Source organism: Ceratotherium simum, chromosome 3, assembly GCF_057802395.1.
Source record: "Ceratotherium simum simum isolate JZ-2026a chromosome 3, ASM5780239v1, whole genome shotgun sequence".
Classification (NCBI taxonomy): domain Eukaryota; kingdom Metazoa; phylum Chordata; class Mammalia; order Perissodactyla; family Rhinocerotidae; genus Ceratotherium; species Ceratotherium simum.
Window position 1 is genome coordinate 60,882,308 of NC_141902.1, and position 18,160 is coordinate 60,900,467.

The window sequence follows — 18,160 nt, forward strand, 5'->3', positions numbered from 1 at the left end:
CTTAAAAAGAAAGAAAATGTGAAAAAAAATTCAGTTGTCCCCGAGCATGTGCTCACATGTGTGCATGGTGGGGTGTGTGTGCATTCATACACACGTGAGCACACACTGCATATATGATGTGGTAAGGGGATGGGATTTAGAGCTAAGCTGACTAAAACAAGGTAACAAAAAAATTGGAAAAATGAAATAGTTCCCACGATGGCAAATACGTGCCAGCAAGGACCATGCACAGGTAATAAAATTTCTGAACTTGAAGCAGGAAAGAGCTGGATTCTCCTCTTACTAATAGAGGAACTCTGAGCATATCCCTTAAGAGCTGGATTCTCCTCTTACTAATAGAAGAACACTGAGCACATCCCTTAAATTCTCTGTACCTCACTTTCCTCCTCTGACAAATGGGGAAATACTTCTTTTCTCATAGGGTAGCTGTTGGAATGTGTGAAAGTGCTTTGGAACTCTAAAACACTTGTTATCATAATTCATTGGTCTATTTTTAAGAGCATCTTCTAGGCCTCCCTTTCTCAGTGATCTTATCAGTAAGAATTTCAGAGGGAGCTTAGCCACCCATTTTCAAGGAAAAAGAGCCCACCTTTTGGGCTTCTTATACTCGTGCAGAGCCTTGATAGACAGGGCTGTATTTACAACAATGAGGCATACGGTCTGCCCGAACCTAGACAAATTGCTCCTAGATAAACTAATCAATGCAGTTAGATCCTCCAGCTCCCCTGACTTCTTGCTATGAGAAAACTGTGAGTTTGCTTCTGCATTTAAGAATACAAAGGCGGTATTTATCTGGAATATTTCTAACAGGTAATGTTGATTGAGCATGTTTTCAGAGCATGGCACTAAGCAACTTCCATACCCACAGAATGCTTACAGCAGCCCCAGAACCTCTGTGCTGGCATTGTCCCCAGGCCCAGACAGCTAGTAAAGGGGTGCAGAGGATCCAGATGACAGAGCAGGCCTCCAGAGTTTACAGCCTCTCCACATACCAGATTGTGAACGCTTCCACACAGGCTAGTTCTCCCAATATTACTACTACTTCTGCTTACTACTACCAGCAGCTCACATGTACTGTGTGCTTACTCTGTGCCAGGCACTACTCCTAATGCTTTACATGGAATATCTCATTTTGTTTTTACAACAACTCTATGCAGTACGTACTATAATTATTCCCATTTTACTGGGAGGACCTGGAGACAGAGAGGTGAAGGGCATCCAGCTAGTAAGTGACAGAGCCACCATACAAAACTGGATTATGTTACTGCCAGAGCCCCAAAGCATTAGAAATTTTTAAAAATCTCAATAATTTTTTATGGAAATCTTTTTAAAGATTTGTAAAGATATTGTACCTTTTTAAAGATATTGTACCTCTGCCTTCCTAATGTAATTTAACATTTTCTCTAGCCAATGTCATACATGCATAGAATCAGTTTCTAGTGTTTTTGTTTGTTTGTTTCCTTTAATAGCAGGACAGTAATCACCTCTGCTGTCATGTTTGCTTTTATTGGCTCTGACTTTAACAGCTTTTCTATCTTCTAGATCAGTTAACCAAATAAGTTTGGTTGAATGATAAGTTTGAGTCAATCAGGTTCTGTATAAGGATCCAAAGAATAAAATCATAAACCATAGTAGAGTTTGTAGTAGTTATTTCAAGAAATCCGAGGCCTTTATTCTCAGAAATCTTGTTCAGAGGTTTGAAGTTGCTAAAACTGACTCTCTTAACAAATAAATCTATTTATTATCTCAAGGCAGGCATGTTAATAACTATGTTAAGATCCACTTAATTTTAATTAATATTTGATCATAAAAAATCTATTTTTATGGGTAAAACAAGCAAACAAATATATTTATTGGACATAAGGGTCCAGGTTAAATCATGAGTGTGTTTGCTTCTGGGAATGGGGGAGGGAGGGAGGGGAATAAAAAGAAATATAGAGAGGACTTCAATTGTACCTAATGTGTTGTTTCTTTTATTTAAGTACATATGTAAATATATAAATAATTTAAATTTTATATTATGATTATAAATATATAAAATGTACATTTTTTAAATATTAAAAATTTAAATATATATTTTTTGTCTTCTTTGCTTCAGATATATATATATCTATCATATGTATATTATATATATTCTGTATTATCTAACATTAGGACCTCACAGTACAACATAATTCATCCTTGTGGAGATTCTCCTGGTTTAAAGAGGCTGGACTGGGGGCCGGCCCCGTGGCTTAGCGGTTAAGTGCACATGCTCCGCTACTGGCAGCCCGGGTTCGGATCCCAGGCACGCACCAACGCACCGCTTCTCCAGCCATGCTGAGGTGGCGTCCCACATACAGCAACTAGAAGGATGTGCAACTATGACATACAACTATCTACTGGGGCTTTGGGGAGAAAAAGGGGGAAAAAAAAAAGGAGGAGGATTGGCAATGGATGTTAGCCTAGGGCGGGTCTTCCTCAGCAAAAAGAGAAGGATTGGCATGGATGTTAGCTCAGGGCTGATCTTCCTCACATAAATAAATAAATAAATAAGATGCTGGACTTTTGTAGCTTGCTTTCTTAACGGTTATGAGCCACAGACAGACATATATATATCTCTTTCTGAATCAAAGAAGACAAAAGATTAACGTGTGTCCATGGTAGTTTTTTATATTATTCTCTATACTTTTCTGTATTTTCAAGACTTTTTCCAAATTAAAGAAGAAAAGCATAGAAGAAAATCCTATTTCCTAAGCCATACCTCTGTTGTAAAATATCTTGGTATAGAAAGAATAGGTTTGGGGGATAACATTTTAACGTCAAATTTGGGGTCTTGCTTCTCTTAGTCATTTTGTTATATTGTTACTTTCTTTATATATTTTCCCAACATATACTCTTAATCCTCTTGTTAGAAAACTGATTATTTTTCAGGTAAGTCAGCTGAACTATTTTAATCAAGCAACATGCGTGACATTGAATGTATCACGACCTTACTATCAGTCTCATTTCCCCCTATCTGTACAAGGAGGAGATTAGACCAGATCAGTGTTTTTAAGGACCCTCCATATCCTCTACAGCGCTCACCCCAACACCCCAGGGAAAGGAGAGAAGCAGAGGTTCCCACAGGTGGGGCTCCAGGCCTCTCACACCCACAGCAGCTGTGTTAACTGCTTTACCTCTTTACCATCAAATTATATTGGTTTTGAACAAAGTGTTCCAGCTTAAAAATATATTCTTTGACAACCACTAGGTGATGTCAGCAGCAGTGTTGGCTTTAACTTGTCGCATCTAGTGCGGGAATAGCCTACTTCCTGGAGAGTGCAGAGTGTCCCCCTGGCTGGCTTTGTGCTCCCAGCACAGTCCAGTCTTCTTTCTTGTCTTGCCCTAAGGGGTTAATGAGAGGGAGGTCATACTTTCACCAGAATTAGACAAGTTAGTCTAGAACTAGTCTCTCTGCAACCTGAAGATGAGATTCAGAGGAAGTCCAAGGCTATTTCTTTCTCTTTTAGACTCACTTTCCCTTATGAGAAACCTCATTAATTTACCATCTTAAAGGAAGAGAAAAAAAAAATCTGAAACAGAAGAAAAACTGGAATCTTTTAAAACCGTTTTCCATTTTCTTTAATTCTTTAGACATTGCCACCCTCGCCTATGTGCTTTTGGCATGGAACCTTCAAAGTGAATTAAAATTATACAGTTTTATTTGCAAAACAATTTTTCTTGCAACAAGTAATTGACAAAAAAATCTTTATAAAATTATTTTTACTCCTCTTCATAGCATCATCTAACTGTACATTTTTATTGCATATGGTTAACAATTTTACTTATATGCACCAGCAACAAAGGTTATCAGTAAGCCACAAAATAATCTTCATTTTTTTGACTGTATCATTTATCAAATTATGACATGATCATTCATAGAAAATTTGGAAAGTTCAGAAAGGAGAAAAAAATGCCTACGTATGCAAGAAAATTTTTTTTTTCTTTTTTTTTTTTGTGAGGAAGATCAGCCCTGAGCTAACATCCATGCTAATCCTCCTCTTTTTGCTGAGGAAGACCAGCTCTGAGCTAACATCTGTTGCCAATCCTCCTCCTTTTTTTTTTTTCTCCAAAGCCCCAGTAGATAGATATGTCATAGTTGCACATCCTTACAGTTGCTGTATGTGGGACACACCCTCAGCATGGCTGGAGAAGCGGTGTGTCATTGCGCGCCCGGGATGTGAACCTGGGCCACCAGTAGCGGAGCACACGCACTTAACTGCTAAGCCACTGGGCCGGCCATAAGAAAATTTTTTTCCGTAATACTACAACCCTTGGGCACTGTTTAAACTTTGGCATGTCCCTTTGTTGGTATCATTCTGTATATTCAACAGTGATTTTGCTCTTTTCATCCAACAATGTATCATAACCCTTTACATACATGATTTAAAACTCTTTATAAAACATTTTTAATGGCTACATAATAGTCTGTGTTGATGATATGCCATAATTTTCTTAGCCATTATCCTATTGTTTGGCATTAAATTATAAATGGCAAATTATAAGTATTATAATTATTAATAAATAATTAAATCATTTCCAGTTTTTCTCTGTTTTAAATAAAACTGCCATGCACACCTTTCACATTTGTACATAAATCTTTGTAGTTAGGCTCAATCTTAGCAGTAGAACTCCTTGGTCAAAGGGTATGGGCATTTTCAGATCCAAGTGGCCAAACTTTCTGTCAGTGCTCCCAAACTCAAGCTATGAGTCTGCAAATAACTTGTATGATCATAGAACAGCTTTGTGCTATAAACCCAGCCCAAGTGGCTATGAGCTTAAATTTTACTATTCACTGATTCATTCATTTATTCAACTAATCTTTATTGAACTTTTACCATGTGCCAGGCAGTGTACTGGGCACTGGGAATACAGCAGTGAACAAAACAAACCAGGTCTTTGCCCTCTTGGGATTCATATTCTAGTGAGGGAGGCAGAAAATAAAGAGATATTTAATATAATGTCAGGTAGTGAGAAGTGCAATGAATTAAAATAAAGCAGAATACATGTGTAGGTGTGGCGAGTGTGCCAAGGCCGGGTATTGTAAGAATTCTGCAAGTGTTCTTTAGTGATCTGTGATCAATGGACTTGCTGTACACACATTTTTCCTCAGGAAAACTGTAATGTCAAGCTTTACTTTGGTGATAATAGAAGTCCTTTTTGAGGCTTGCTCTTTTTTCCTTTGCTTATAGAAAAAATGATGATAGGTCTTTTCTCAGGAAACTAGGAATCTAGGCTGCTTTTGATTCCCATCCTGTCAGGTTCCCTGAAGATATCCCACAGGTTCCACACATCAATCATAATTGCTCCAAGTGGCCCTCAACTACATCACATCCTCTCAGAGAATATTAGAAGGGTAGCAGGAAAGACGAATTTAACGCAGCAGTAAAATGAAATGGGTCTCTGGAAAAGGAGATTTCACATTTGACTGAAAATATACTCCATCTATTTTTAGAAATATTCCTGATTTTGTTGTTTGATCTTCAACCAGAATTGAATCCATTGAGTCTTTTTATCCCATAAGAATGCATTTAGGGATGGGGATTTTTTTCTCCTTGGGAAATGTTTCAGAGTTTAGGAAGACTCATTTGAATAAAGATACCTTGCAAACCAATTGCAAAAATTATCCCTAGAAAATTACTGCTGATCTGAGTGGCCTTTACCTGCAATTCTCTTCCTTTATCTGTCACCATGCAATGAGTTCTCTATTTTTGCCTTTTATTCTCTTTATAAATGTTAAGGGCTCTGACTCTCACTTTTAATTGACACGGTTTATGCAGTTTCTAGGTCCTACGAACTGAGAACTGTTTTGTAGATTTGCAGATCCTAAAATATTGGAATGTCACTCTGTGTGGTTCTCTCCCATGACCACCTTTACCCGTAGTTGGTACAGGCAGCTATTCCTCTATTGTGGTTTGTAAGTTGCTAGAAAGAGCTTCCTATCTAAAAAATAGAAAAGGAACAAAATCCCTGGGTCTTTTTCGTGGTACATGAAGCTATGCTGTTGGAGATATTCGCCTTTGATTAGACAGCTTGACTGGCTCCAGGGGTTTATTAAACAGCAAATACTCCTGAAGGGGACTCATTTCAAGTCAGAGAGACAGAGTGTCAAAATCAGAAGCACCCTGAGTGATGCCCTAATAGAAATGAGCAAGGAGAACACAGCTTGTTAAGGCGCCATTTGGGAAGTTCTGTACAGTTAGGGCTATGGGCATTGGTGGTATAGGGGTAGGAAACAGTAACTAGCTATGTGATCTTAGGCAAGTCACTTAACCTCTCTGAGCTTCAGTTTCCTCAGCTATGGTAATAACCACATGGACTGGAGGTGAGGCACTGTGAAAGATTCTTTACACGTATTATGATCACAGCAACTCTACAGGGATCTTTCATTTTTACAGATGAGAAACATTTAGATTCAGAGAGGATGCTGTCTTAGTCAGCTCAGGATGCCATAACAAAATACCATAGACCGGGTGGTTCAAACGACAAATATTTATTTCTCACGGTTCTGGAGGCTGGAAGTCCAAAGTCAGGGTGCAGGCATGGTCGGGTTCTGGTGAAAGCCCTCTTCCTGGTTTGCAAATGGCTGCCTTCTTGCTGTGTCTTCACATGGTGGAGAGAGATCATCTCTCTTTTGTCTCTTCTTATAAGGGCACTAATCTCATCATGAAGCCTCCACCCTCATGACCTAACTACCTCTAAAAGGCCTCACCTCCAAATCTCATCACACTGGGGACCAGGGCTTCAACATATCAGTTTTTGGGGGGCCACAAACATTCAGTCCATAGCAGATGGTAATTTGCCCAAGAGTACATAACAGATAGTGGTGAAGCTTGGACATGATCCTAGCTTAGTCAAACTTCAGGGCCGAGGCTCATTTCCCTGGACCCATCATAGCCTGTTGAGTAAAAGGCAAGGCCAGTGACTTCAGACCCCTCATGCTCTAAAATTCAGGACTGTGATTATGCTGGATCCCTGAAAACCCTGATTAGGTCAGCTGCTCTCTGAGTCTTGTATATATCTTTCAAACAATTCTAGCAGGCTGAGGTCTTGATGTCTGTTCTGTACAATGCTTAACACATTGTGGACCCTCAACAAATATTAAAGAACAGGCCAGACAAATGGCCCACCTGGTCTTCAGGGAATAATGGAGACTGCATCTCTGAGGGTCATTCCACACCTGCTCTGAACTAAGCTCTCACTTAGAGCCATAATGGCAGGAAGAAATTATTCTTTTTCACACAATGGTATCGCCTAGGCTAATTACTAATAGATACGTTCGGGTGTTTGAGAAACTGAACATCGGCTTATAGATTCAAAAGTAATTTAGTTTATCCTTCTAGGCAAGTCATTCTCTAAAGATGATATCTATGTTGGATTATCCTAAATACTCAACCATTTACCACCAGATCTTGGTTATATCCAGTTTAGAGGTCTTTGGCTATAGTTTAATCCTACATCCACATGGGTGAAAAGAACACTTTTTATAAAGACATTCAGCTGAGAAATACATGTCTTTTTTTCTGGAATTTTTTGTGTGTGTGGCAGTTATTTCTAAATTTTAGAATGTGATACTGGGCCTGTCTTTTTTGCTACACATCTGTGACTTACTGACATATGTAATTATCATCCTGCCTTCCTGCTTTTTGTTTTAAATTTAGAATTTTCCCTAAATAACTGCTCCAGAAACTCTCAAAGTTACCTAATTAGTGATTACATTTTGCAAATAAAGAAGAGCATTTCCCAGCTAGTTGACTTGGTTAGTTAGAGCAGGATGCTAATAATTAGGCCAGGGCCACAGGTTTGGGCTCTGTGTGGGCCAATTAGTGAGCACAGGCATCTCACAAAGGTGTGGCCGGGGTCCCAGGAAGGACCAGGTGAGAACGCGGATGGCACAACAGAGAGCCATCCCCTCTAGAAGGAAACAGTGTCGCTACTGCGTCAGTAACATCACAATGGGAGTACAGCACATCTTAACACAAAAGAAGAGAAGGAAGGAGCGTGGGAGGAAGGAGAGGAAAAAGAAAGAAAGAGAGAACGAAGGAAGGAAGGAAAGGAGGAAGGGAGGGATGAAGGAAGGCAGACAACAAATCAGTGTAGACAAGTTCATGGAGATAAACAGTAAAGGAGGAATAACAGAAGGAACCAGAATCTGAAGCATGGCGTGGCCTTTAACCAGGGCTCTTCTCCCTGCCAGGCTGGACGCTGCTTTGTCTTTATCTGCTCAATGGATCTCACAATGCTGATGCACTGCTTTAATTTGGGAAGCCTTTCTCTTGAGAGACATGTCTTTTCTTGCTCTAAGTCTAAAGTGCTCCCAAGTGTGGCATTCTCCGTGACAGATGTACTACAGTTATGCTTTAGCTGACTCCAAACCCGTAGCTTCCCCGTGCCTGAGTGGTCTATTTGATGTCCAAGAGTGTGTTTCCTTTGAGAGCAGGTCTTTCCTGGAATATCATCCAAGAAGGTAGGGAGGTGTAATCCCTTTGTTCTAAAACAACCACTGTTCAATTCTGTAACCCCACTCCCACCCCACAGCTATTCTTTCAACAGGTTTTAAATGCATTTGCTGATATATGTAAATGCCCTAGACCTAGTCATGGAAAGGCATTGTCCCAAAGAGATTTAAGAGCCCTCTCCTTTCTAAACGTCTCCGAGGTTACTCCATTTTCATAGATGGTCCCAATTCCACAGGACTTTCGGTCAAGATAAGGACTTTCAAAAATAGTTTATTATTACCAAGGAGACCAGATTCTCTGGCAAATCTTCCGTCCATGGCTGCACTTCTTAGAGGAGTCTCAGGGTCTTGTTGACAGGATCAAACACGTGATTGGCAGGACAAGCCAGCTCCATACACGTCCATCTGTGATTATTTTGCGTGTCTGTTTCTCACGATGAAGCGCTGTCATTCTTCTCTGACTTCTAACCTTCCTGCCATCAGAACCCAGTCTTGAAGGAAGATGTAGCCACAGGCCGTTTCTGTTGGAACATGTGCCACTTGTCTTCTCCCAGGACATGCAGCTCCTCCTGCCAACTCTGATGTCTGCTGAAGGAGGGATTTCTTCTCTAACTCTCTCTTGCCCATCCAAGAAGAAGGAATTTATTTCCATCTACCAGTTTGTATTCTCTCTTGGCACCTTGATTAGATCAGAAAGGGCTAGAGTCTTGGCGAGAAGCCTTTTCTATCGTTCTTATGCCTATAATAACTCTTAAAACTATACAAAGCTCGCTGCTGTTTAAAGTCCACTTCTAAAAGTTCAAGGAAATTCCCCCTTTTGGACTTAATACTTGCTTTTCAGCATTTTTACTTGAGATAACAGTCTAGTTAATTATTCCACCACCTAAGAAAAGCAAGAATTTGAAAGTTTTGTTTTTTTTTTTATTTCTTGCGCTTGTTTATTGTGCTTTTACTGTAAATACATCTCTTGGCTTGCTTTTCTCTGAGGTTTCTGCCTTGAGTTTGTTAATTAATATCAGTTAATATTTGTTTAGTAAAGACAAAGCTTGAACAATCTAACATAGTAATACTCAACACAGTGCTGTGGCATCATAGCTATTGATAAATTACCTGGGTCTTTTTTTAGACCATGGGGTAGAATGCCTATTTTTCTAGTGCAACAGGTTTCAATAATGAAATGTAGTGGTTTCACAGTGGACATAGACACAACAAAATTTCCTTTTATTTTTTTCTTTTTCTTAAAGGGGTGTGTGTAACATATATTGCTGTTGTCACCCAAACCTCTTCTGATTTTATTTTTTAAATAGCATTTATTCAGTTTTTTTCATACAGAAAAGTAAAAAGAAGAAAAAAAACTGCCTCTCATCCCATTCTTAGAGAACCCCTCTTGACACTTAACAATACAAGTAGTAGATTTTCATGATTTAAAAATTTGATCAGTACAGATAGGAAGAAAATGAAAAGCAGTTGTTTCCTTGGTTTTATTTGTTGTGAGATTTCAGATTCTGTCTACTGGGGACAGCTCCAGATATGTCCCTAAGAAGACACCAGATTTAAGAATAAAAAAACATATGTCAAGAGAAACCTAGAAAGTGGCAAGGATGATAACACACAACCTAATGGTCCTTGTAAAAATCACTCCTGGATATTAAGAGAAGGTGGCAAAAGACTCTAAAACGCCAGAAAGTTATGACCTGTTAGAATGTCAGAACAGACAACACAGCTTTGATGAGGTTACTTGAAGTTATTATAAAGACTGCAGAGAAAGGCTTCACTCTGTTTTTCTGGATTGGTGGATAAATTACGAGCAAGCAGTGACATGCTCCCATCCATCCATGTGTAAAAAGTAAATCACAGAGATTATGCGGGCAGCTGACCACATTAAAGTGAACTAAATGCACAACTTTTATATGATCAGTTTCCTTGATAATCTTATAACACTTTTACAAAAATAATAATAACTTTGCGTGACCTCTAAGATATTCTTCTGGTAATGAGTTTTATGATATATAGTGGCCAAACTTTCATATTATGACATGTATGCATTAAATCAAAACTAGGATCCATATCTCCCCACCATGGAGTAATAAGTGATAATGTGATAGTGTGTCTTGACCACTCATTTAAAGTAGATCACAATTATATTTCATCTCTGGCCACACTTTTCCTTCCACAGGCCGTGAAAGTCACACCACCTTCTAGAGCTCTGAAATCACCGTGGGATTATGACTTTTTTATTTATAACGGCGTCACAGACAAGACAGCCCAGGACTTCTTAGCATTCAAGGAACGTTTTAGTTTGTCTTGGGGAAGCATTGTTTCTCTCTTGGAACACATCGAGAAGTTTCTCAGGGACTATGCAATACCAGAAGTCAAAATAAAAGGCAACAGTTTGGTAGCTCTCCTTCCAGAGTTTGAGCTGAAGAATAAACTTACCAGATATGACATTCTCTCAGTGTTAGAGGACCCAGGTCACATCCAGATGATGTTAAATCTTCCGGGGCAAAGGTACAAGGGCCAAGACGGAAAGTTAGAGGCTGCCATGAAGATCCAAGCCACATGGAAATGCTACAGAGCAAGAAAATTCTTCCTCACTCATCGCCAGCAGAAGTGGGCTTCAGGGGTGATTGCCATCGCATGGCTCCTACATTGCCATAAGACCCGACTGAAGAGGATCCTGAAGGAATCACGTGACAGACACCTGGAGAATTTCCGCATCCGAGCCAAGGTACACAGGCTGCCAGCTATTAAGGCAGACCTCTTTTTCTAAACATTTCTTGCTTGAGCGATTGCAATAAGTTGTCCCTTTATCTTCCCTTCCTCTCTCTGGCTACCCTCCCCGTCAGCCTCCCTCGCCTTCCACTCCCATCAATGTATGATGTGCAAACCCTACATTTTTTTCTATATCATATTTTAGTCCTAATCAGGAATCTGGCTTTTGCTTCTGCAAAATCTGTTGCAGTTTTTCTATAGGAAAAAAGTCCCTTCACGTTGACTATGGTAGTCCTGTCAGAAAATCAATGTTTTAACCGCTTTACCTTTTCTCCCTATATATACCTTCTGGCACTTTAATTTGCTAGGAAAAAAAAAAAATCCTCTCTTGTCTACATTGCTGTCACCACTTTGTCAGAAAGTATTTAAGTTTGCAGACAGCCTTTTAATTAGTGCTCACAATTTCATTTATGTTTGCTTTCTCTTTTTTTTCATTCATATTCTGTTAATTAAGTGAGCTGCCTCTAATCTTCCCCTGCCGGTTGCATCATGTAGCCACCTAATTAAATTAATTGGGGAAGATGTTTTAAGTATGTAATTAAATCAATTAATATAATTTATGCCTGGCTTAACTGTACAGTGGAAAAGCAGCTGAAGTTTGACTAGAGGAATCCACTACAGCTTTCTGTCACTGATCAATGCTCTTCTTGATTTTTAGCATCTGGCAGCCAACTGGAATCGCATCAGGACCTCCAGGAGGACTATTATCCATATCCCGTCATTAGGTATAACACTTTTGCCTGCAAATCTATCAGCAACCTCTATTACCCACCACATTATGGCTCCTTGATTGAGTTCAAGGAAGGCCCCTTGTTTTATTCAAATTGGTCTCGGCAGGAAAATGTTCTCGACATGATGAGAGTAATAACACAGGGCCCTCGCTCGAAACGGCGTTTAATTTGGGGATTAAGCAAATAAAGTCATTATGTGGGGGCTGCTATTCAGTGGAGAGGTGATTTGCTGTAATTCGCTTTCATCTGTATGAAATGAACTAAAAAGTTGTATTTTTTTTTCCCCCTGAAATAACAGATAATGTTTTCGATCTTCTTTAATGATGGAAGAACATGGGCTTGCGTTGTGTTGTGGCTGTTACGCCAATAAGCCAGGATATTGCTTGTACACTGTTTTTAATCAAATGTGCAGTCAAAATGATAAGCTACATTCTCTGAAATTATTTAGTTCTAATTACGAGCAGATGGGATGCTTTATTTGCACCTAGGGCGCCTGAGCAAAAGGAAATGCTGTGTGAACAAGAATAATTAAGAAGTTGAATAGTGTTTTTTGCGCTTAAATAATCTGCAGTTTCATGTTAATTAGCACTAATGTAATTATTTAATTACATTTATGAATTGGGGAACTTAAAAGCTGTTGTCTGCAACATAGTGGTAAAATAGGTATGCCAAAATGACGTTGGGAATTTCAGAAATTTGCATTGGAAGTTCTTTTAAAACATGAGCTGCTGTCAAAATGTTTAGGATTTGTTTGCTTGCTTATTTTGTTTTGTTTTGCTTTTTATCAACTTAATGTGTTAAATTTCCTTGCCAATGCCAGATTTCCCAACCTGACCTGGTGAGTTTTGACAAATAGCAAAACTCATTGAATCTTCACATTATCTATTAGCTCTTTGTTAAGGCCTTTTAAGAGCAATGCATTAAGGGATCTATTGTAATAGAATTCTGGATTGCAATTTATTTGTGTTCCTGTGTGAGCATATGTGTTTGTCTACTTATGTGTAGTACAGAACAAAACATTGAAACAGTAATAGAAAAGCAAAAAAAATTTTAAATTATTATATAAATATAATTGATTATATTTTAAATTAGTAAAATATTAGCAGTAATAAAGTAATGCAAACTTTCCTAGATTCTACAGTACTTACATCTAAGCACTTGTAGAAAAGTTAAGAAAATACTTCAGTTGCACAGAGCCTTTTAGTTTTGGCTTTTTTTATGGCTCACAGACGAAATTAGTTCCTTCTTGGGATATAAGTAAGGTAAGACAGATCTGAATTTCATTCTGACTTAGGCTTTTGTTTTGGCGGGACTCCTTTTGCACACAAAATTAGTTCACACACAGAAATTGCACTGGTAATTGATTGCAACCAGAGAGGCTAATTGCAGACCCAATTAATGGACTCAAGTCCTTAGAATAAGGTGCAAGAGCCTTTTGCTTCTGTAACTAATTGTAGACCTGACCTGGTATTATGTGGGAAATTTTGTGTGTGTGTTCTCCATTTTATTCAAAACCAGAAATAGAAACAAGACCCCCACTTGCAATGCTGACAAGCACAAAAGTATTATAGACACAACTTCCACAAACTTTTTCCCTCCTATAGCCCCACCTCTGACCCTTCGAAACCCCCATGCAATCAGCCCTGCATAGAAGTCTGATAGAAAGGAGCCTGGAAAGAGGTAAAATTATGAAAGTAATGGTCAGTAAGAGAAACTGGGTAATAAAAAATAACTTTAAATGAAAATGTCTTAAAATTCCAAAAGGTCTTGCTGAATATAAATTAAGTAGAAAAATAACCTGGTCAGAAACTAGAATTAGAAAGCATTATTTTAAATCTGATATTAAAACTAGTTTTCTTCTAGATTACACATAATCAGTTTAAATAAATACATAACAAATCTGAAAGTCTTCCCTATTGCAGTAATTTTTGTTTGTTCACAATATAATAACCCATTTTAAAGAATAATTGCTAATCATGTATTTTCTAAAAGATAAGAACAAGCTCAGGCATTTTTCTCAACTGAGCATTTAAAAAGTCCAATTACGCATTTTTACTAGAGAATAATACTTGGGCTTTGATCAAATAGTATTTGTTTCTACAATCTATGTTTTAGGTTTTATAATATGACTTGTGGACATTAAGTTTAAATAACATTAAACTGTCATCCCGTATCTATTCCACAGACATAATTGTTAAACCATACTCGAAAAAAAAAAATGATTATGTTGTACCTTTTTCTTGTGTCCCACTTCCCCTGGGAATGCTTGAAGAAGATTTCAGCAACATTCGCAACATGGCTACTCCGTCTCCTGCAGCAGGCACTTACCTACACAATTCATGAAAAGAGAAGTTGATGACAAAGAAGCAAATTTTTTCTCTAAATACACTCCCCAACAAATCTATTCAATATAGTAATTTTGTTTCCAGAGTTGAGAGGGATTCACTAATCAAAATGGTTGGTAGGAGTATAAGGTTCAGGTAGGCATTTAATGCAAGTTGCAGCCTTCTCCTCTTTTTCTCTTTTCATAGGAAATTTGCTTTCAATTCTGGTGTAGAATTAGCCAGAGAAGTAATTACACCATGCCGCTAGCCAACTGGGGCTGCACTAACTTGTTTGGACCCTAAAAATGAAAGCTTAGTATCTGATAACTGCATACTATATTGCAGTTGTAGACATTTGGTTATTTGTTTATGCAATTTTGCACCCACAGGAATAATTGCATTCTCCAAACCCACGATCACAGAAGAGATGGTCTTTCAGTAACATTTTTGACCACAAAATATTCGTCATGTATTTTAAAATCTACGATTCATAATATGGACATTACGACAATTACACTTTGCGGAGTAACTTCTTTGAAAGGAGGAGTTATGAAACACAACTGACTGTCACATATTTCAGGAAGTATTCTTAGAGGTAACAAAAAGTTTTAGCTATTTTTAACCAACAGGAGAGGTGGGATGCTGTTGATTAATTGTCCAAAGAAACGGATTGGCCTTGTAACTTGATAAGATGATAAAAAGAAAGCCATTCTTTCCAGATTGTATAGGCTGATCTTTTAATTGGATATTGCATGTTTTATCATTTTTATTAATGAAATATAATTATAACAAAATAATCTACTATGGTTCATAGCAGGAATAGAATACTAGGGTCTATTTTAAGCAAAATCTATCAGTCAAATAAGAAAGAACCGCAACCAAGAATCCTAATTCCTCTAGAAAAATCAGAGGTCAAAATAAAACCTACAAACTAATTCTGCTTTCAGTTTCTTTGGCTAAGTTATTTCATTCACTTTTAATTTAACCCTGTGCCTCTTTATTACAGTGCATCATTTGATGCTACACTTAAACTCAGTGGCATTTTTAAGTATATTGACATTAAATGAAATGTGCCAAGTTTGGGGCTCTGATGCCGTGAGAAGGTATATGAGGCCACTGCCAGGCAATTAAACCCCCAGTGATGAGTTTCCTCTCACTTCTCTTCCTCCTTTAAAATACAAATACAGGATATATTGAGGTGGCATTTTCTCTTTTCTCTATGTAATCTTTTATTTCATTGCCAATTGATTTAACAGCTAAAATGAATATATATAGTTCAGCTTCATTTTTTTTCCTCTCTGTGCATTATTTCAGTAAATTATCCTTGAAGCTAACACAATTAGTGGTCTCTAAGATACTCCGTTCCATAAAGTTGTGGATCCTGTTATTGTGAGGTTCATGAAAAACAGTGTTTGCTGCTGGTCTGTACTGTCACAAAAGCCCAAAAGAAAAGATAGAAAAACTTACTTCTGTGCACAACTGACCATACACTGAGCTGAGAAAGCCCCGGTGCTCATAGGACAGTTGCTTCCTAACTTCACGCCTTTCCGCCAGACGATCAGAACTTGTACTCATCTCTATTTGTGAAAAGAGGCAGGTAGAGGACCAGGGCCAAGAGTGTCGTATCTGAAATCACATTTTCACTGCGCCTCCGAGCACCTTAGCACCTTTCTACTTTCTCATTTTTGAGCTGACAACTCAAAGACAAGATAGACTCTGTTCCTTCCACCTCAAGGCTGGGACATGAGGACTTTCAATCAAATCTTTGCAGTCTTCAACATATATTTTGGCAAGTAGTGTGGAATCCATAGTTTAGCTATGGTGTTGCCACACTGGATCCTTGAGACAGATATACTGCCAAGATCTCCCAGAGAGCATTCCCCGAAACATCCAGATATTTTGCGATCAGGAACAAAGTACACTTAACTGTTCACATTTCTTGATAATCCAAGTTAAAATTAAAACATATTTGTATTCATCCAAATAATCCAAATCAACACTCATTCACTGGTTACATCCGAGTTGGCCCCAGGACCCTGTAATATTAAATTTGAGCTACTTGGATATTGTATCTTGAAATGCAGAAACAGCATTGAACTGGGTATCAAGTGACACCAGCTCATGGGCTTTTCATAAAAAGAGTCTTGCATATACTAAGATAAAACTATAAATGTTGTCATCTCCTTCTTTCTCGTAAAAAAGTATTAAAACACTTGTTCAGCAGTTCTCAAACTTACGCTTGTAATGATTACTAACGGCCCTAAAGAGGGTTGGTTTAAGTGGGTTATATCTATCAATATTTACCATATTAGAAACTAAAACTGAGAAACTTTTTAAATATTTAATTTATTTTAAAATACCAATAATAAACCTATTACCAATGTTAACCTAAATAACATATTTTTATTTAAAAAAAGTTTTATTTTCCAAAATGAAAAAACTTAGTGAAAAGAGTGGCATTGGTTGACAAATTTGCAAATCTCTTAATAGAATGTAGTTGGATTCTCGTATCTATTTCTGAATTGAATTTGTTGAAATATGTTGTTTTGGTTGAAGCACATCCAAAAAACCTGGCCCTACACAGAGAAGTATTTGGAAAAGGGAAGAATATTTTATAGCCTTTTCAGATAATTGTGTATATTCTTTGATTTTATACCAAAACTCAACAATGGTAATTCTTAAGTGTTAGTTGCAATGTGGAGTCGGAAATCATATCATTAAACTTTTGTATTTTGTCAGACAGTAAGATTGAAAAAGGCAAATATCATCTTAGTATTATTTTGAAAATAGTTTTGACCTTCCAGTCCCCTTGAAAGGGTCTTGGGACCTCCCAGGGTCCGCAGACCACACTTTGAGAATCACTGGCTTTAGTTGCATGCAATGCTGTGCCAGCCACTGACAGAAAATTTGAACGAGAGTAAGTCCTAATCCTTTTGAAGGGAAGGCTTTCAGAACCACGCAGAATCCAATTGGCCAGTTTGGTTTGAGAATGTTTTCAAAACTCAACAAATATTTGAGAACCTCCTGTGTTTTCTGTGTTCTCATCACAAAATTCCCTAATCCCCCTCTGCAGCCTCCCCACAAACGCTCATCAAACTGGCACTGGATATACTATATGCACAACAGGGTTAGGCCTCTCTCTTGCTCTGTCTTATCTCTTAACTCAGTATCTTGTGCTTTCACACTTGCATGAGTGATTAAAACCTGGGTATAACCGTAATGTCTAGATCACATTTCTCTGGATTACTGCAATATGCTGCTGTGCCATCTTTTGTGAAGTATGTCACTTGTTCCCTGCAGTTTTACTTTTAGAGTACCAAAGTTGGCTAATGGTTAACTTTTTTTATGATTTGGAGCAATTCAAAATTCTCTCTATAATAACGTCACTCTTGCTCAGCTTGCGTCCAGCTTGCTTTCTTGAGCGGAAGAGAAAGGGATGGAGTTACTGCTACTGCTATTGTAACCCTCTGTATGCCCCTAGGAGTGCATGATGCATTTGAACATCACCGGTCAGACGTTTCAAAATGGGAAAAAGGTTGAGAACTACTGTTCCAATCCATCAAACTGAGGCGTGGTTGACTACCATCTCAGGCCAGGGTGATCAGATGAATAACAACTACTTGGTAACTGGAAGTCTGTTGTTAACCCCTTCTCTACCTCAGATACCATTGTAAGAAATAGGACTTGGTGACAAAAGAAACAAGGAATCAACCAGAGTATTAAGCAAGGTGTTCAGGATTACGTGATTCTACTGCAACAGCAGGGCCTGTCACAGAGGAACATACCAGTCCCAAGGAGGCTTAGTCGCCAAGCATGGTGTTGCTCATGTTCTTGGGTTTCCTGGTTGCTGTGAA

At 38.2% G+C, this 18,160-nt stretch overlaps 1 protein-coding gene across 1 annotated transcript in view; it reads left to right on the top strand.

Annotated features, from left to right (window-relative positions):
* IQCH (IQ motif containing H) overlaps positions 1 to 18,160 on the top strand; it is a 195,093-nt gene that overhangs the window by 87,748 nt on the left and 89,185 nt on the right. The window contains 2 exon segments of the mRNA XM_014780852.2: positions 10,656 to 11,207; positions 11,910 to 11,976. Of these exon segments, the coding sequence (XP_014636338.2) occupies positions 10,656 to 11,207; positions 11,910 to 11,976 (619 nt within the window).